General features: G+C 50.5%; 1 protein-coding gene across 3 annotated transcripts; it reads right to left on the reverse strand.

Moving 5' to 3' along the window:
• Positions 1 to 986: 986 nt before the first annotated feature.
• Positions 987 to 19,496, reverse strand: SCYL1 (SCY1 like pseudokinase 1). 3 transcript variants are annotated; one of them, XM_088659795.1, is made up of 17 exons: positions 19,213 to 19,496; positions 16,945 to 17,085; positions 14,972 to 15,094; positions 13,359 to 13,579; positions 12,004 to 12,094; positions 10,157 to 10,312; positions 9,439 to 9,597; positions 8,695 to 8,802; positions 7,236 to 7,349; positions 6,886 to 7,041; positions 6,221 to 6,409; positions 4,412 to 4,487; positions 4,135 to 4,320; positions 3,513 to 3,637; positions 2,605 to 2,883; positions 1,701 to 1,767; positions 987 to 1,599 (listed from the first exon to the last, which is right to left on the reverse strand). In XM_088659795.1, exons 1-17 carry the CDS (start codon positions 19,330 to 19,332, stop codon positions 1,475 to 1,477), a joined length of 2,436 nt encoding a protein of 811 aa, XP_088515921.1. In that variant the 5' UTR covers positions 19,333 to 19,496; the 3' UTR covers positions 987 to 1,474. The 3 variants fall into 3 exon arrangements, 2 of the variants coding, with proteins under 2 accessions (XP_088515921.1, XP_088515920.1); XM_088659794.1 differs by having other exon boundaries at positions 3,513 to 3,643; XR_015947518.1 differs by lacking the exon at positions 987 to 1,599 and having other exon boundaries at positions 2,605 to 2,914; positions 3,513 to 3,643.
• Between the last annotated feature and the right edge of the window lie 1,315 nt (positions 19,497 to 20,811).

A 20,811-nucleotide genomic window follows, 5' to 3' on the forward strand; every position in this document is an offset into this window, starting at 1 on the left:
ACCGTGGCCAACCAGATGCCCGTGGGGAACAGGATTTGAACACAACAGCCCCCTCCCCTCCTGTGGTTTCCAGCAACTGCTCTTCAGAAGCACTGCTCCCTCTGCCTGTGGAGGCAGAGCAGAGCCCTTGTGGCTAGGAAGCCATCAAAAGTCCTCTCCATGAATTTGTCTAATCCTCTTTTTTAAGCCATCCAAGTTTGCCACCACTGCCTCCCGTGAGAGGCAGTTCCAGAGTTCAACTATGCCCTGTGTGCAGGAAGACTTTCTTTCGTCTGTCCTGAATCTTCCAGCTTCACTGGATGTGCACAATTTTCTAGCATTACGGGGGGGGGGGACATATTTCTCTGTGCCATACATAATTTTATAAACTTCTATCGCGTTGTCTCTTTCTTGCCTTTTCCCTAAACTAAAAAGTCCCCAGTGCTGCAAATCTTTCTTCACAGGTAAGTTGCTCCACCCCCTTGGATCACCCCCCTTATGAGTGCACAAGGTGTGTGTGTGTGTGTGTGTGTGTGTGTGTGTGTGTGTGTGTGTGTGTGTGTGTATCCCTTATTTCTGTATTATGGGGAGGAAAAAGGCACACACCACCCGTGTCCCCTCCAGCCAATGTTTGGATTCCAACTCCCATGAACCCTGATGACTGGCTGTGCTGGCTGGGGAAGAGGGGAGTTGCATGCCCCATCCCAAAAGGAACCCACCCCACCCTTAAGCTGCAAAAAGCAGAGATAAGAAGAGCCTGCTGGATCAGGCCAGTTGCCCGTCTAGTCCAGCATCCTGTTCTCAAAGGGGCCAACCAGATACCTGTGGGAAACCCACAAGCAAGATTTAAGCAAAAGCGCCCTCCTGTGTTTCCAGCAACCGGTATTCAGAAGCAGTACTGCGACATTCAGCATAGCTGTCGTGCCTAATAGCAGATTCAGGCAGGCCTCTGCTGTCGCGCAGGTGCAGCTTCACAGGTTCCAAAGCTGGATGGTGGCATGGAAGGCTTTTTTACATTATCATTAAAGAGTTAATTTATTTGTCGGCTTCTGCATAAACCAATGAAACAGGCAAGAATCACATTTCACATACAAACATACATCCTGTGCTGGAACGCCAGCCGCTGTACAGAATAGCTACTCTATGGAGACAGAGAGAGAGAGACTGTCTCCCCCCCACTGGGTAACTTCTCACCCCCACTTCCGGGTGAGGGCATTTAGAATTCAAGGCATCTCCGTCACTGGAGGGGGAGGACTCTCTCAGTGAGCTGGAAACGCTTCTTGGCAAGCGATGATGGAGGTAGCAAACTTCCCCACCCCACCCCACCCCAAAAAACGGAGGCTCTGCATCTTCTCCCTCTCCCCCTGCCCAGAAAGAAACAACCTAGGGGAAGGAAGAGATTTGAAGACATGCCAGAAACAGCCCTTCTTCTGCCCTCCCCCATTGGCAGCCTGCTACCCCCCCCCCAATAAAAAAGTAAAAAGGACGGGGGATGTCAGTCCAGCTTCCTGGCCCCCAGCTTCATGGGTCCCTTGGCCGCCTTCCGCTCTGCTCGCCGGGCCTCCATCTCCTGCTTCCTCTCCTCACGCTTTTTCCGTGCTAGTTCAGCCTTGCTGGGCCCTGAAAAAGCACAAAGGGAGCCCCCACTGAGTCTGGGTCACAGGCTGGCCATCAGCTCCAGGGAAGCTACAAGGGAAGGGGTGCAGGAAGGGGTGACTTGCCTTGCTCTGACTCCAGCGCCTCCCAGTTGTCCTGGAGGTCCCAGTCACCCAGCGCCTCCACGTTCCTCTAGACAGAGGAGAAAGAGTCAAGGGGAATATAGAGAAAAAAGACCCTGGAATGGGCAGCTCCTTCCTCAACCGTTAGATATTTGGACAGTTACCAGCCAGACTAAGGCCCCACCTTTGAAGCAGTCTCTTACCGCTCAGAATTCTAGGAGTTGCAGTTTGTTAAAGGTGATGAAGATTGTTAGGTTGCCCGCTATCCACGTCACAGAACTACAATTCCCAGAGTTCCCTGGGAAGAGGGGCTGATGACAACTCTGGGAATTGTAGCTCTTTTAAGGGGAATGGGCAGTACCGTAACAACTCTCAGCGTCTCTAGCAATCAACAGCAGTGGCCCTCCAGGGTCTCTGGCAGGAATCTGGCCCTACCTGATGATATTGGGGACTGGGCAAGAGGTTTTATGTGTGCATGTCCTCTAAGCCCTGAGCTACAGCCCTTCCCCTAAAGAGAGGAAGATCATAGAACTGTAAGCTGGAAGGGACCCCAAGGGGCCTCTAGCCCAACACCCTGCAATGTGGGAATTGCAGCTAAAGAATCCTTGACCGCCGGCTGCCCAACCTCTACTTAAATGCCTCCGGTGTCCAGAGGTGCCTGCCACCAGGTCTGACTGTGCAGGATGCGTGTTTTGAATTTTTCTAAATAGATTAAATGTTGCAACCCTGCTCCGGGACCTTGAGGTGATGGGCAGCTCTCTAGGGTTTGGGGCAACCCAGTTTCCTTCTGCATGCAAAGCACTATCCCCATGCCTGAGTGATGTCCCTTCCCCAAAGGTTGAGACTCGGAGCCTGGACTAGTCAAAGCAAGCTCTTAAGACAGGAGGATGTCAGGGTCTCCTCGCACCTGCCTGTCTGCTGCCGGCTTCTCTGCAAGAGAGGAAAACGGGTCCGGCTTGTCTGCGCTGCCAAGGCTCTCCCAGTTGTAATCGCTGGCCAGTTTGGTCCCATCCGGCGGGGCTGTGGTAGACCTCTGGCCCAGGCCGGGGGCCAAGTCCCCCTCGCAGGCGCCGCCCCAACCTCCATCTACTGTGGGGCGCTGTGTCTTCTTTTGGCTCCAGGAAGGTTCCAGGTCCCAGGCAGAGGCGCTCCAGTCAGACTCTGCCTTCCCGGCGGTGGGGGTGGTCTGGGAATAAGGCGACAAGGACAAACCCCTGCTGTTAAAATGGAATAGGGGTTTTCATTTAAAACGGGGAGGTTTCTCGTCCACATGACCGCTGAGACGGGAATGGCGTTTCCATGGCAAGCTTAGAAGCCAGAAAGCACCCAGAGGTTTGGGAGGGGGGTATACCACACCCCAGGGTTGTCTTGTTCCCATACCAAATATCTGCTCCTATGCAATGCCCCAAGGGCCATGCCTGCTGGACTCCAGCTCCCCCCCAAAAACCCTGTAGAAAGCAAGCTGGCAGAAAGGGCCCCGCTGCAGATGTACCACCCTCTCTCCAGCCTTCTTGGCTGCCCAGGTTGGTTCCCGTCATGGAATCATAGAATGGGCAATGCATGGAATCATAGAATGGGCAATGCAGGAATCACGGCCTCTTTGGGAGAAGAAAATAAAAGGGAGGCTCCCTCAACTGAGCCCCGGAGCCTGTGCAAGGCTGAAGAGCCAAGCAGTGCTGTTGCCATGGCAAATTAGCTCTGCAGGTAGAGACAGGTAGGAATGGCCAAGCCACCACCTGACAGCCGTGCACAGGGACATGCAAGCAAGCACACACACACACACCCCAGCCTGCCACCACTTTCTCTCCCTCTTACCTCCAGACTGCCCCAATCCTCATCATCCCATCGGTCTGCTGCACTTTCCTCCTCCGTCACATCCTCCTCCAGGTCCCAATGGCTGGATGGCACAGGGGCTGCCCCTTCTGGGGCAGAGGGTTGGCCTGCTCCTTAAAAAACAGAAGTAGCTAAGCATCTGTATTTCACTAGTGGAAGAAGGCTAGCAGAACTGCTATGGCAAATAAAGACCCACAGAACAGGCCTCGTTTGTTAAGTTTGCATTTAACAAAGGCTCTAGGTGGCGAACAGGGTTCTCCCCTCTTCCTCATTTAATCTCCACAACAGCCCTGTAAGGGAGGCCAACACTGACTGAAGGTCAGCTACCGTAGTGAGCTTAATGATGTCTGGGTGGGGATTTGAACCCTGGTCTGTCCCTGGTCCCAGTCCTCATTTAATTCCCTCAACAACAACCCCGTGAGGTAGGCTAGGCTGAGACGCAGCGACTGGACCGAGGCCACACCCAGTGAGTGGGGATTTGAACTCTGGTCTCTCCCAAGTCCTAGTCCCAAGACTAACCACTACACCCCTACAGCCTCTGCTGCCCCGAGACAACACACCTTCTGTGCCGATACCCCCATTAACTTTCCCTGCCTTCACTGACCTGATTTGGGGGGCTCTGGTGTGCTGGCAGGGGCCCCCTCAGGCGCCTGCTCGGCCACTGGCACCCCCCCGGCGTTGGTCCGGATCAGTTTCGACGTGAGAGACGAGACCCCCGTCACGGCCCAGCCAGCCCAGCTGGCAGCTGCACTCGCCCCTGGGCCAGCCGAGGCAGCCTGGACGTCCTTCTCTGCAGGGAAGGCGCAGAAGGGTCAATTCAGTGCTGTCTGCTTCGGCTTGCCCCCTTTCCACCCACCCCACCATCAGGGAGGGCGGCTCACCAAGCTCAGAAAGCTGAGCCGGGTCTTCGGAAACAGTTTCCAGTTTGGTGATGAAGCTCCGCATCGCCTTGAAGGCCTGAAAGAGAAAGAAGGATCGCCCGTGAAACACCCAACTGGCGGCGAAGACATCAGGCTCAAATGCACCAACAACACACAGCAATGCTAACAGCATAAGGACATTGGAGCCTGCCGGATGAGGCCAGGGGCCCATCCGGTGCAGCATCCTTAGCTGGATCTACAAGGACCTTTTGAACGTTGTAAGAACGATATTAGATATATCGCTCTAAAACATCACAGGCCATACTGGCAAATTAAAAACGTTCCTTACCTTTACAAAGCAGTTTCCCTATTGCTGGTTCCTGTTTGCTCTGCAGCACCCTCTGGTACCCCATTATTAACATTACAGTGGTACCTTGGTTCTCGAACGGCTTAGTTGACGAACAAATCGGCTCCCGGACGCCGCAAACCCGGAAGTAAGTGTTCCAGGTTGTGAACGTTTTTCGGAAGTCGAACGTCCAACACGGCTTCCGATTGAGTGCAGGAAGCTCCTGCAGCAATTGGAAGCTGCGCCTTGGTTTCCGAACAGTTTTGGGAGTCGAAAGGACTTCTGGAACGGATTAAGTTCGAGAACCAAGGTTCCACTGTACAAGCACAACAGAATGTGTCCATTACGTTACGAAAATCATTCCTTAACCCTTCCTTCATGTTACGAACCATGAGTGTAGATCCACCCCTTTTCTCACAGCGGCTGGGAAACCTGCCAAGAGGACCTGAGCCCCATAAGGAAAGCTTGCTGGATCAGGCCAATGGGCCACCTACTCCTAGCAGCCTGTTCTCACGGTAGAGAAGAGCCATCATAGCTGATAGCTACTGGCAGACTTCTCCATGAAGCCCATTCTAAAATTCATAATATAAGCAACTGAGTAATTCTACTGTCAGCTTAAAACAGCATTTTGACCATAATGCACAAAATATTACTATTAAGCACAATATAAAGTATATGCCAATCTGTTTCGATATAAAATAAGTAAAACATATCCTTGAATTGCAGGCAGAAGTCTTGAACCAGGGAAGCAGGAATCATATAGAATTCCCATCTAGTCCAATCTCCTGCAATGCAAAGTCACTGGTGGACAAATTCTGGGGGTGCTGGGGGGGGGGTGTGTGTGTCACACGTGGAAAGTCATAGTTTGGTGGCGAATTGTGGCGGTGGGCAGGGACATCTGGGAAAGCAAAATCAGTGGTGTCAGGGTAGTAGTGACTACTCTTGAGTAAAGACTTTCCACATGCTTGTCTTTCAGGCGTTTTTATTGAAGCACATTATTTACAGTGTAATGGACTGCTGATTCCATGTCTACCCGCTAGAGTCAGATTCCTGCACTGCCCCCTTCCGCGTTCTGGACCAGCATAAAAGCCTCGGAACTGAGAAGCGCCTCCCTTTCCTCCTCCTCCTCAATTCCGGCGTCGGGGGCACGGGTCTTCTGTCAGAGCGATTCCTGTCCTCTCTTTCCGCCTCCCTCTCTTCCTGCCTATGGGGGAGGGTCTCTTGGATGTTGCTAGAACCCTGGCACTCCCTCCTCGTTTCCTGACTCCCTCCATCAGACCCCCTCGCTCTCATGACTGCTGGGAGACGGGCTGCTTCTGATGAAGGGGGGGTTCTCTATAAGCCCTCCCCCTTACAAGTGGGGTGGGGGTAGGGCTACAGAGAAGACTCTGGACCTCAAAGGGAGGCACAAGGATACCCTGTGCCTCCCCCAAAATGGGCTTCACTCGGCACCCCTCCTCCCTGGCCCCAGTCCCGCAGCTCACCTGGTCCCGGACGGTCTTCTCTGGGTCCACCGTCAGCGTACAGAGAACGGGCAAGATTTTGAAGGCACAGTCTTTCATAGAGTAGAAGTTGTGGGTGGCTGCAAAGCCCAGGACCCCAGCAGCACGAGAGGGGGCAAAGGGGTCCTTGGTGGCCCGGCTGAAGGCCGAGATCAGGACGCTCTGCCTCGTCTGCAAATAAAAGGGTCATAGAATCACAGAACTGTAGAGTCGGAAGGGACCACAGGGATCATCTAGTCCAACCCTCTGCGACGCAGGAATCGCAACACAGCACAACCCGTCCATCTTCTTCCATCGCACCTGTAAGACACCAGGGTTCAAATCCCCACTCGGCCATGAAGCTTTGGGGCCAGTCTCAGCCTTACCTACCTCACAGGGTTATTGTTCTGGGGATTAAATGAGAACTGGGACCTTGGGAGACCACGGTTCAAATCCCCACTCGGCTTACTGGGTGACGTTGGGCCAGTCCCTGCCTCCCAGCCTAACCTACCTCGCAGGGTTGTCGTTTGGGGGATTAAATGGTGGGGGAACCACCTTGGGAGGAAAAGGGGGGATATAAATGCAATAAAGGACTAATAAAACAGGCGTCCCTCCCCACTCCTGCTGCTCCAGAAAGCCTCCCACACCCACGAGGCATCTCCACTCACGCTCGCGCTGAGGTAGGGCCCGATCTTGCCGAGGCACACGGTGGTGTTGCAACGGATGGGGCCCTGCTCGTCCCGGGCCTGCAGGCGGGCAAAGTGCTTCATGAGCTCCACGTTGAGGTTGTTCTCGTTCAGCTTGGGAGCCATCAGCAGCATAGACTGCCAGCGGGGAGAGAGGAAAGGGGGAGGTCAAGGGTCAGCCGGGGCCTGGCTCGCAGCCATCAATAGCCCTCTCTTACGTCTGATCTTCTTTTAAAGCCATCTAATTTGGGGGCCATCGTTTCCTGCTGCGGAAGCGAATTAAACGAAAGAGCCCCTCGCATCCTGGCTCTCAACATCCCACGGCCCCTCACCTTCACCGTCTGCTCACGAATGGCTGGGTTGGTGTCCAGGAAGCCGTGGACCACGTGGGGGAAGATCTGGGTGTTGACCGTGGGCTCGTTCAGGTACTGGATGAAGTGCTCCATCTGGGAGGGGCACACGCAGAGAGGGTGGGGGGGGGAAGAACAGTCAGCAAAGGACTTGCTGGGTGAAAGAGGACTGCTTCTCAGGACCCAGACCACCCTCCACAACGCCCTTCCTCACATGCTTTCAAACCCAGGTCGTCCCTGTTGAAGATTCAGATCCAGGACTCGGAACTCATAAGGAAGGGCGAAAGGGATCCTAACATGGGGCATTTTATTGTACTGAGAGCTGGGAAGCAGAGCTCCCCCCCACCATCGGCTGCGCTGTGACAGGCCAGCCCCACTAGGCCTCTTCTCCCCTCCCGTGTCACCAGAGGAAGCCATTCCACCAGACGGCCTCAGCGGGAGAGGTGGGAAGAAGGCTCACTTCATCAGCTTTGCTGGGAACCATCTCCTGCCCCTGAAATGGGCCAACTGGTCATTATGGGAACAACCATTCGGAAATTGGTGCCTGAGATTTTATTCTGGTTTTCCTCTGCCCTCCCTGTCCCTTTTTCCTTGCGTGTCTCCATGTTGTAGTTTTTAAAGATTATAAGCCTCTGGGTAGAGACTGTCTTGTTTCGATTGTTTGTGAGCCGCTGTAGGAGCCTTTTTGGCTGAAGAGCAGGGTATAAAAATGCCCTAAATAAATATTATGTAATGCATCGGCCAACATTCTGGTGGGAGATTGAGGAAGACTGGTCTAATCCAACCCTCTGCTCCGTGATTCAGCCATCCTGCACTATCCCGGCCCCCCTCCAGATGTTGCTGGATTACAACTCCCATCAGCGTGCTGGCGGAAGACGATGGGAGTTGTAGTCCAACCACATATGGAGGACGCCAGGATGGTGAATGCCATCTTAGCCTGCAATGCTATACACCAGGAGTTCCCAATTAGCTAATTACTGAGGACCCGTTATTTTTCAAAAGCCAAGCCATGGACCCCCTACTTTTGAAATTTTTGATAACTTTATGGTAGTTACCTCTGCAAAGCAGTATTTTGAACAAATTGTGCAGTAGCCCCTAATAAGCAAAGGATATAAAATGCAAAAATGGCAAAAAAAAAGTTTGGGGGAGGCGACGGATGGGGCTGCGGAGCCCCTGGGTGCATTCTGTGGACCCCCAGGGGTCCCCGGACCCCTAATTGGGAACCACTGTTATACCTGGGAGAACATCCCACCAAACTCGGCAGGACTTTCATTCAGGTAGACCTGGCTTGGAGTGCATCGTTAAGCTCTGAGCTCAGGAGTCTCATATGCTTTTTTCTAATGTGATTAACACCCCTTCTAAGCTGGGTGCAACACCTCTCCCCCCCCCACCCCCATCAACATGGCAGCCCGCTGTGCACCCCCCACCCCACCCCCTGCACCTGTTGCAACAGCCGGATCCTCATTGCCCGGTCTGGGGAGGAGAACATCTTCACAATGACGGGAATGATTTTTTGCTGGTATTCCTGGGTGTTCAAGAATTTCCCCACCTGCAGTGACAAAGCAAAAAAAAACAAAAACCCCATATCCTATTAGGTAACATGGGACACCGGAAACAAACATGTATTGTTCCGTGCCTCAGTTCTAACTGGTAGATCAGTTGGGGTTGGACTAGATGCCCTTTGGTGGTCCCTTCCAACCCCACAATTCTAGGATTCTATGATCAGTCAGCTAAGTCTTTAGGCAGCAATTCCATACTCATTCCAGAATAAGCCCCACCAAACTCAATGGGGCTTACTTGTGAGTAGCCACGTTTAGGATTGTGTTATAGCAGTTAGCAGCCCCGGTGCTTAAAAGGCAGACCTGATGTGGCTGTTAATTATGAAAATCCGATTTATAGGCCCGTTATTATTATGAGTGTTATAATTAATAATCATTATAATTACCTGCTACGACATTAAACTGGGACTGATGGGAGTTGTAGTCCAAAACCCAGGTGACCCAGAGGCCTTCTGCAGGCCTAGCTCTGCTACAGAGCCACACTCCCTTCCCCCTTCCTTGCCTCCTTAGATGCTACAGATATTCCCTGTTTCACTGTTAGGACAGGACACCCTGGTGGGGCAAAGGGGACGCTTCCTCTGGGCTCACACAGAGTGCGCCTGTCCCCGGTCCAGGGGGCTGCTCACCTTGAAGAGTGGGATGAGGATGACAGCCCCAGCGCTGCCAAACTCAAATGCCGTCAGCAGTTGCGGGAGGACCTTGTGGCGGCAGAAATCCTCGGGGAAGGAGTCGAGGTTCGCGCTGAGCTCCTGGAAGAACTTCTGCCGTTCCGCGGGCTCCTTAATCTGGGGAGAGGATAAAAGAAGTCACCGGCTCACAGCCACAACCTGGTTGAGGCCTGGGCACCCCCTTGTTTGCATGAGACTAATGGGGCTGTTGCTCCCCCTCTGGAAACAGGAGGCTAGCTCAACTCTTTTGCCAGCTCTGACTGGCAGCAGTTACCCAGGGTTCCGGGCAGGTCAAGGCTTTGCAAACTGCTGTCCTCGGATTCCTGTTTTTAACTGCGTTCCACCACTGAGCTGTGGCTCCTGCCCCACAATTATTATTTTTTGGCCTTATAATATTTTAATAACTTTTAACAATACAATAGTCAAATTCAACTCATTATTTCCCATATTTTCCTCTTTGGCTTTTTAACGCCTTGACTTCCTTCAACCCCTTCTAATGATTTTCTAACATTTATATCTAACATCTATCAATCACTGATTTAAATTATTACAAAAAAAAATATCACCAAAATCCAAATTACTACTAAAATCCACAATTCAGGCATAACAGAAGATCAAAGGACACCAGCACTTTGCCCCTGCAGGGCAAAAAGCCAGGATTTGCCCTCCCACTCACCTGAATCTCCTCCAGAAAGAGGTTGGTCGCCACAAAGCTGTTGTCCATGAAGCCCCCCGGCCCCTGGCAGTTCTGCAGAAACTTGGCCGGGTTGGGCCGCAGCTTGGGGTTGGCACCCACCAGCTCGCAATAATGGGGGACCAAAGACTTGGGGATCTGGAAGACAGGGGGGGAGAGAAGAGTCATGACGTCCTTGAAAGGCAAGAGACGCAGGAGCTGGGAGAGGGCGGCAGTCAAGGCCTTCTGCACCCCCCTTGCAACCTTCCCACTATGGTCCTAAAGCCAGTTAGGAAGCTAAAGGCCTGTCAAATGTGGCTGCTCACAGCCTTAGGAACTCCCTTGCTAGAGAAGCCAGACTGGCTCCCTAATTGTTGCCCCTGTTAGAATTCTTGTCCTAACAGGCTTTTGAGAGCTGACTGATTTTAAAGGAAAGGACTGGTGCTGTGATGTTTTTATTGCAATTATCTGAGACTAGATAGATAGATAGATAGATAGATAGATAGATAGATAGATAGATAGATAGATAGATAGACAGACAGACAGACAGACAGACTACTTGGACTACTGCAATGCACTCTATGTGTGGCTCCCTTTGAAGGTGACACAGAAACTACAACTAATCCAGAAGGCGGTAGCTAGACTGGTGACTGGGAGCGGCCGCTAAGACCACATAACGCCGGTCTTGAAAGACCTACACTGGCTCCCAGTACGTTTCCGAGCACAATTCAAAGTGTTGGTGCTGACTTTTAAAGCCCTAAACGGCCTCGGTCCAGTATACCTGAAGGAGCGTCTCCACCCCCATCGTTCTGCCTGGAAACTGAGGTCCAGTACCGAGGGCCTTCTGGCGGTTCCCTCGATGCGAGAACCCAAGTTACATGGAACCAGGCAGAGGGCCTTCTCGGTAGTGGCACCCGACCTGTGGAATGCCCTCCCACCAGATGTCAAAGAGAAAAACAACTACCAGACTTTTAGAAGACATCTGAAGGCAGCCCTGTTTAGGGAAGCTTTTAATGTTTAATAGATTATTGTATTTTAATATTCTGTTGGAAGCCACCCCAAGTGGCTGGGGAAACCAAGCCAGATGGGTGGGGTATAAATAAATTATTGTTATTATAGATAAATTTAATTTTATCAATGCTTATTTGCTTCTTTTTAAAAAATAATAATAATAATCTTTATTCGATTTTATAAAACATACAAAACAAAGAAAAAATGGGACAAAAAAATTACGAAATCATAAAGAACAAATCATTAAAAAGTACAGGATAAAAATAGAAAACAAGAGAATACATTTACAAAAAAAAAGAAAAAAATGATGAAAAAATAAAAATAAAAGAAAAATTCACTTCCTGTTATTTACAGTACGCTTTCCTTTGCAAATTCTCTTTTCCTTGCTATACCTCTTAATCCATTCAATTACCATTTTTCTCTTTGCTTATAATTTTTCTTCTCCTTTTAAATCTCTATTCTAAGCGTTTCGCCAAATTAAATTCTACATTTTCTTTTTCCAAGTAGTCTTGTACATATTTCCATTCCCCCTATTATCTTTTGCCTCGGAACATTCCTAATTATTGCAGTTAATTTCGCCACCCTTAGGCATTCAACCAATTTTTCTTGCCCTTCCTGAACTGTTTATTTGCTTCTTAATGATTGGTGTTTGTTTTCTAGCAACATCGGGAGAGCCACAGGCCCCCCCATTGCTCCTCTAAAGCCTAAGGACTTCAGGAGCCCGAGATTGTTCCAGCCTTTTCACACACAACAGCTCCAGCAGCCCTACAGTGGCATGTGCCTCCACCCTGCCAAAGTACAAGGCCACTGTTCTTTCCTGGGCAGAGAGGGACACACACCTTGCCAAGAGACCGGAGGGAAGATGACCGAGGCAGGGGGCCATTGAAGACCTCCCAGATGATGCAGCCAAGACGCCACACGTCGGCTGACCTGTCACGACACAGAAAGGGGTGATTAAGCGTGTTTGATTAAAGCCTCCCCCCACCCCAAAAAAAACCCCGCAGCTCTGACTGACAAATAGGTACACGAGCGCCCATGCACCTCTGCCTTATTTTGGCCACTGCTAATCCCTTTCCGAATAGCCCACCCCACTTTGCCATCTGAAAACAGAAATTCCGTATTTCTGACTGATGCATAACTTATTGACAGTCCAAGGAGAAACAAGTATTCCTAACTTCCCCTATTTCCAGTGAAGCAGCTGCCTTGATATGGTATGGCAAGCTCAGGGGAGTCCTGAGGCACCTGAGAGCCAGGATGGTGTAGTGGTTAGAGCAGGCATCCCCAAACTTTGGCCCTCCAGATGTTTTGGACTACAATTCCCATCTTCCCCGACCACTGGTCCTGTTACCTAGGGATCATGGGAGTTGTAGGCCAAAACATCTGGAGGGCCGCAGCTTGGGGATGCCTGGGTTAGAGTATCTGGCTAGGACCTGGAAGAGGCCTGGGTTCAAATCCCCCACTGGGTGTGGATTTGGGCCAGTCACAACCTCACAGGGTTGTCATGGATTAGACGAGGAGCAGAAGAACCACATATGCCACCCAGAGCTCCTTGGAGAAAAATTTGGAATAGAAATCCAATAAAATAAAGACCAAGGGTTCCTCCAGTTGACCTCTTTATTCAGCTTCCATCTTGATTTGCTTGCTCAAAACCTGCAGGGTGTTTTGGCTCCAGGGGCTTTCAGGCAGTCCATATTTTGGGGGAGGGAATTCAAGCACACACCAAAACGTTAGGTTTGCACAGTTAAGGTCTTGACTGAGCCACAGCCCTGACTGAAAGCTGTCTTCTGAAGAGACAGGAATCTGGAGAACACCCCTTGTTTTCATTTTTTTATTTCATGTGTATTTCAAGCTTCTCTAGGTTAGCCAGAGGCTCATGGCATGAGGGGACTGATCAATTTAACAAGCAAATTTAACAAGGCACTTCCTTTCTTCCCTCATTTTATTCTCACAACAAGCCAAGCCACGAGACAGCGAGTGCTACAAGGTCACCTGGCGAGATTCTGGGCTGAGCAGTGGGATTCGAACCTGGATCTTCCCAGTCCCAGTCCGGCATTCTAACCACCACACCTTACCGGCAGAGGTGAACGGAAACCCCACTGCTTGCACTTTAGAGTGCCAAGAGGCTGGACCAAACCAGAAGGGGGTTGGCTGCTTTTTTAAAGAAAGGGTGCGGGGGGAAGCCAAGCAAGCTCACCATTTTTCTCCAACGCTCTTGCTGCTGTCGGCTAACTCTGGAGGGTCGTATTTCTCCAGCTCAGGGACCCCTTTCCTCAGCACGGCAGCATCCCCCTGAGCAGGGCACATGTAGTCCAAACCTCCCAGCTTCCACTCGCCAGCACGGTCCACAAAGATGGCCGCGGGGCAGATGTTGTTGTGGATGAGGTGGCAGTCGTTGACCAAGAAGCTGAGGGCTTTCTAGGGAGGCCGACGGCCCCAGGAAGGAAGCAGGTGGTTAGCCAGGACAGAGTTCCCCCCCCCCGCCCTGCTCCCCATCAACTCTCCCACAAAGCCTCATTTCCTTTTTTATACTCTTCAAAAGCGTCAGCCTTCACCAATCCGGTGGCCTCCATGAGAATGTAAGGAGAGCCTGACGGATCGGGCCAAGAGGCCAGCATCCTTTTCTCAGAGTGCCTGTGGAAAACCTGCAAGCAGGATTAGACCACAAGAGCTCTCTCCCCTCCTGCCATTTCCCGCAACTGGTATTTAGAAGCATTGCTGCCTCTGGTCGTGGAGGCAGAACACAGCCATCATGGCTGACAGCCATTGAGAGTCATCCCCTCCACGATTTTGTCTAATATTTCTTTTCAAGCCACCAAAGGGAGCGAGTTCCATAGTTTAACTCTACGCTGTGGGATGAAGGACTTTCTCTTACCCCTCCCAAATCCTCCAGCATCCATCTTCATGGGATGCCCACATGGGCCTAGAGTGGCCATTAGGGTGATGAAGTTTTCATTTCTTTTTCTCAAAAATTATTTCCTGCAGCACAAATGGATGAACTTTTTCCTATTAATGACTAAAATGAGGTATATTCCACTGAAATATTTAAAAAGGTCACGCACAAACCGTCTTTTGTATGCCGTCTTACCATTTCATAAAATTGTATTAACAATTCTATATATATTTCGTATCAAATTTGGGCACACCACCACATTCCACAATGGGGAGTGTTCTTAGCAACATAGGGTATACAAATGTCACACCTGCGCTAGGTAAAATCCCCTTTTTGGGGACCTCAAAACTCAGCCAGCAGACCCTGCCGGGCATGCTGGGAAAAGAACTTACAGGAGAGGTAGCAAAACATCATCCTCTAGTGGCGTCTATACTGTTACTGCAGCTAAAAAAAGCTTCCTTGTGTGTTTGATGTATATATGTGACTCTAAAGCTTGGGTTCAATTTTATATCTGCTTACAGTGACATCAAAAATGGTCAAAAAACTGATAAATAAAATTTTTAAAATCATTTTGGGCGTGAGGTTTTTTTAAAAATCAAATCTCTTTGAAAGTAAGATTTTATCTAATCTTTAATGAAAGCTCATCAAATTATGATACAGGGAAATGAGGTTGTAAAAAAGTCATCACCCTAGTGCCCATCGCAGCTTCTGGAGGAAGTGAATTCCAGATGTTCTTGAACTACCCCTCCCATCAACCCCAGTCTGCCTGGGTGATGGTAAGGGGCATGGGAGTTGTAGTCCAGCAACATGTGGGGGGCCACAGCCCCACCCCACTCTAAGCAGCAGGTGTTTCCCCCTATTATGCAGGGTCCTGGGCCCAGGGGCAGCAAGAAGTTCTCTCCCAAGACACATCTCACCACAATCTGATGGAGGCCCCACGAGATCTCCAGCTCGCTCAACTCTCGCCCTTCGCCTCTGGACTCCAGGTAGGCCGGAAGTGGCATCACTGGCTCCGTCACCACATGCAAGCATTTCTCCGTCTGCCAAAGCAAGGACACGTCACCATGTTAGGAGTCATGTCCAGCTTAAGAACCCAGGAAGCTACCTTATTACACATCCACATGTAGCGGCTTCTCAGACAGGACCACTGAGCCACAGCCCACTCCCTTTCACGCTCCTCACTAGGACCCTCACTTTCTTTTGCCAGAACTGAGTCACAGAATCACAGCGCTGTAGAGTTGGAAGGGGACCCCCAAGGCTCATCTAGTCCAGGCATCCCCAAACTTCGGCCCTCCAGATGTTTTAGACTACAATTCCCATCTTCCCCAACCACTGGTCCTGTTAGCTAGGAATCATGGGAGTTGTAGGCCAAAACATCTGGAGGGCCGCAGTTTGGGGATGCTTGACTAGTCCAACCCCCTGAAACGCAGGAATCCCAGCTAAAGAATCCCAGGCTAGATGGCCACCCAACCTCTCTTTAAAAACCTCCAATGAAGGAGAGTCCGCCACCTTCTGAGGTTCCACCATCTAAGGGGGAAAGAAACCCAGTGGCTGGAGTCAATATGTGTTTTCACCCCATAGGGCATCACCTAATTGTTTCTCCAGCTTTTTAAAAATATATACAAACAGCCTGGCCTCCCTTTATTTCTGCTTTTTATACCTACAAAGGAGCATCTGTGTGTTTTGCATAAAGATGGAGACAGATGAGCAGGCTATAAATAATAAAATTATTGTTTTGATTATTGTTGTTTTATTTTTGTTTTATTTGTAATTTTCAGTTATATACATTTCAATAGTTTGACAGTCATTTTAACATTTCAAAACTTACTTACTTCTCTTTCTGCGGTTCCTTACATTTCTATTTATCATTTCCTGCGTATTCTAAATTAACTTATTCTTTTATCCATCTACTTTAATTATTTACTCTTGTGAAACGGCAAGCTGTTACAATAATCCTGCCAACATCCTTATCTGTTTACAATGTATTTGTACATATTCCATAAACCATTTCCATTCTCTTATTTATTTATTTTTAAAAGTTTGTTGTCTTGATTTCTTATTTTCCCCGGTAATTTTTCCCATTTCTGCTTAGTCTATGAGTTTTTGTATCCAATCTTCTTTGATTCTATTCTATTCTATTCTATTCTATTGCCTGAAACCTCCACAGCACAACTACCAGACTTTTAGAAGACATCTAAAGGCAGCCCTGTTTAGGGAAGCTTTTAATGTTTAATAGATTATTGTATTTTAATATTCTGTTGGAAGCCACCCAGAGTGGCTGGGGAAACCCAGCCAGATGGGCAGGGTATAAATGAATTATTATTATTATTATTATTATTATTATTATTATTATTATTATTAACCTCCACGGCCACATTCCATCTTAACCAGGGCAGCTAAATGCAAACTCTGTGGCTCCAACCTCAGTTTCCCACCTCCTCCACAAGTTGATGGACTATGACTCCCATCAGCCCCAGCAACAGAGCAAATGGTCAGGGAAGGTTTGAATTGAGAGGCCTGTGTCATCTGCAGGGCACACACAGGCTCCCCAACCCAAATCTAGCCCGATGAAAAGTTCTGGAGAACCTGAAACTTTGGAAGCCAAGCCTGCTGCCCCCTCCTCAGCAGGCCCACCCCATGCCACCTTGACAGCATCCTCTTGGAGAATAGGAGGCCCTGCTGGTCTGCTCCCAGCCTTGTTCCCAATACAGATGTTTGTTCCCCCCCCCCTTGTTCCTGACGTAGACCTTCCCTGGTCAGTCACTCCTTCCCTGGCTGACGGGACGCCGTTTTGAGCCTCAGCTCGGTTGCCAAAATGTCTTAGGCCTGCCTTGCACTCCACACACACACACGAAAACACAACCTTAAGCAACTCCCCTCAATATACTACCTCTAACCCGTCAATGTAGGACAGGATATTGGGGTGCCGTAGGGTTTTGAGGTGTTTGAAGGCCGCCTTGGCGATCTGAGTCTGTTCTTCGTGGCCCGGTTTCACGTCGTACACAAACAGAGACACTGGTTCCCCCGTGGCCTGTCAGAAAGAAAAGACAAGGATGTTGAGCTCTCTTTGCAGCTGCTGAGGAGCAGGGAGACCTTTTGCTTGAAGTGGAGCAGGGGTTCCCACCACCTCCCAGGTTTCAAAGCAAGCATGCAAAGTACCAAAGCTTGACCCATAGATAAAGGTAAAGGGGCCTGTTGTAAAAATTTTGCAGAGCTACACGGCCCTAGAATTAAGTGGATCCTTGACCCAGGAAGAGTCCAGGTATCCTGGCAAGCAGACAAAGTTTAAGCGTCTCCTGCCCACCAAATAACAGAGACCAAACCAGGACGTGCGAAGCAAGGCACTTTTATTTTTGCTGTTGCAACAGGGTCCTTCCTCTCACACAGGAGAACAAGGAAGGAACCCCAAACAAAGATGTCTTGTCCTTAAAAAGAGATTTGAAATTGGTTTCAGCCCACCCCCCAGAAGCATCATCCATATGTCACAGAAGGGGTGTAGCCCAAGACCCCTCTCCCTAGATTCATCATAGGTACATCATGAAAGGGGAGGTCTGGTGGCAGTAATCTGAGCATCCTGGACCCTGCCCCCTGCCCCCAAAACCTAATCAACAAAATTGAGAGATATTTACATTTCCCTGTTTCCCAGCCAAGTTAATCACACCCTTTTGTCTGGCAGTCAGGTATCAGGATGCCAGGGATTATCACTTTAATTCCTGAGACAATGAGAAGGTTCCCCCCACCCCACTTCTTCCTTGCAGAGGAACACCTGGTCAGAGAGAGTCAAAATGGTGTCAGTCAGGCCTGTTTTCCTGTGCTGCTTCAGACATGTTTCTGTACATTCATGTACATGTTTTATGAACAATTATTATATATATATAAATTCTTATAACAGGCCCCATGACCATCAGGTCCAGTCGTGTCCGACTCTGGGGTTGCGGCGCTCATCTAACTCTATAGGCCGAGGGAGCCGGCGTTTGTCCGCAGACAGCTTCCAGGTCATGTGGCCAGCATGACAAAGCTGCTTCTGGCGAACCAGAGCAGCGCACGGAAACGCCGTTTACCTTCCCGCCGGAGCGGTCGCTATTTATCTACTTGCACTTTGATGTGCTTTCAAACTGCTAGGTGGGCAGGAGCTGGGACCAAGCAACGGGAGCTCACCCCGTCGCAGGGATTCAAACCGCCAACCTTCTGATCAGCAAGCCCTAGACTCTGTGGTTTAACCCACAGCGCTACCTGGGTCCCTAAAGCTTGACCATATGAGTCCCCAAAGTGGCCTCCTGAGAGCAGAACCGTAGAATTTCAGAGTTTGAAGAGACCCAAAGGGTCTCCGGGTCCAACCCCCTTGCCATGCAGGAATCATAGCTAAATATAGTAAATATTGCCATATACCCCACGTTCTTCAATAGAATAAACACAAATTAAATAGCCTTTTCACAACACCCAAAGTCACTTGCCTGAGGCGGACCCCTCACACTCTAGGACTGGGCCTGGGGCAGCAGGATCGGACCAGCAATGGTGACAGCAGCTCCCTCTGAGGTGGAGCAGCTCCCAAGTTGGCGGAGGAGGAGAACAATTCCCTGAATGCAGCCTTGGACTGGGTCAAAACATCTAGCCCAGTCTTCGCCATCAGCAGCGCCCTGACATTCTTAATTGGAGGCTGAACCTATGACCCTTCTGCGTGCCATAACACCTTAGGGTGCTGCTATATCTCAGCTTGGCAACAACCCTGTGAGGTAGCCTAAGCTGAGGGGAAGAGGCAGAGACTGGCTTGGAGTGACTCAATGAGATTCTTGGCCTCCTGTGCACTGTGGCCCATGAAAGACCTCCGTCTGGGGCTCAAGAGATCACTTTTCCCGCTCACAATTAAGTGAGCTTCTCCCAGCTCCCTCCTCCATTTCAGCAGCACAGATGCGGCCTCCCGTCTTTTTAAGGGCACCCCAACATTGCATCTCCCACCCTGCATGCACTGGAGAACTGGGGAAGACTTGCCACCCCCAAGCCAGATTAGGCTCTGCCTGGGGCAATGGGTTCAGCAACTCCAAGGAAGTGGGAAGGGGAGAAAACCCTTTCCCATCTCTCTCTCTCTCTCCCGGTTGGACTTCAGCCTGCGCCCACCTCCTCCCCGCGCGTGCGCACAGAGAAAGGCGAGCGGACAGACCTTCCTCCTGCCGCGGTGCAGTAGCCAGGATCCCCCCGGCAAGGGCAGCGGCGGCGGCTCCGGAGGCGAGACGGCCTCGAAGGGGAAGTCCCGGATCGGGTCCCGGGAGAAGAACCACATGGCGGCTCCCCGGCTGGAGGTCGGGGATAGGGACCCCGGTGGGCGGCGGCGGCAGCAGCAGCGGCGGCGGCGGTGACTCCGCGGACGTCACCAGCCCCGCCAGCTAGGCAGGCGCTGTTTCTTTCGGCCGGCCGGGAGGCTGGCTTAGCCCCGGATCCTCTTCGCAGCCCCGGAAGTGCTTGGAGAGAGGGCGCGCCCGAGCATGCACAGAGCGCCGGCGGCGGAGAGGGGCTCCGACTTCTCGAGGCGCTGCACTCACACGTGCAAGGATGGGGAGAGGGAGGCGCACCCCTGGCCAAAAAGCGGCGGCCCGTACTGCGGCGGGAATGGGGAATGCGCTGCATTCACACGAGACGCGCCAACACCGACATCTTTGACGCGCTTACGCGGGGGTCCTGGTGGAAGCATAGAACTTTAGAGTTGGGACTCCAAGAGTCATCTAGTCCACCCACTGCAACCTCCCATTGAATTCATTGGGAATTACCACCCAGTAGGAGAATTCGTTGGGGTATATGTATGTATATATATACAGGTGAAACTCGGGAAATTAGAATATCGTCGAAAAGTGCATTTATTTCAGTAATGCAACTTAAATACTGAAATAAATGCACTTTTCGACAATATTCTAATTTTCCGAGTTTCACATGTGTGTGTATTGTGGGGGAGAGAATCTGCTCAATTGGGGAGGGGGGGTCATTTCCCATCAACCCCAAATCCCTATTTCAAATACTGATTGCTGCCGTTACACCCACTCCAACCTTGGAAGCGCGCTCCACACATGCTCAGAAACAGCGTCCCCAGAGTGATGGCTTCATGTATCCAACACGTTGCGCTTCCCATGACTCTCCGCTCAGATGTTTCCCCTGCAAGTGGAGAAAGAAAGAGAAGGGGCTGCCAGACCCCTGACATATCCCCTTCCCACCCCTCTGATGCAGTAAGGAACCTCCAGCTTCAGGGGCAACAAACCCCAAAATACAGACGTTTTGCTGCCCGGGGTGGGCAAGACGCCCTCCAATTTTTCATATCCACAACACAACTGGGTTGGTAGTTGAAACTGACTTCAGTGTTGCCCGAGGGAGAGTGTCCTCTATGCACGTCAGGGCCACTGGTTAGTTATGGGGGTGCAGGATAGGTCTCATGGCACCCACAACTCTGACATTCCAACAGCAGCAGATAGATAAAGTAGTGGAGGAGGTCAGGACAAGTGGAGTGTAGCAGCTGGAGGGGGAAGAAAGCAAGAAGTTCAAGACCTCCCAAGTCTCTCTCTCTCTTGCTTTGAGGAGATGTGAGCATCCCAGTGCAAAGGATTGAACATAGAAAGAGCCCCATCTAGTCCAGCATCTGGTTCTTATTATTTCAGCTATTTTGTTATTAATTGTTTTCTCTATTTCCCTTATTACAGGAATCAGATAAAATAAAAAAAATAAAATGATGATACAAATTTATGCAAGCCAGACCATACTTTCATCTGAAGGCACT

The sequence above is a fragment of the Zootoca vivipara genome, chromosome 16 (assembly GCF_965207765.1).
Source record: "Zootoca vivipara chromosome 16, rZooViv2.hap1.1, whole genome shotgun sequence".
In the NCBI taxonomy this organism is placed as follows: domain Eukaryota; kingdom Metazoa; phylum Chordata; class Lepidosauria; order Squamata; family Lacertidae; genus Zootoca; species Zootoca vivipara.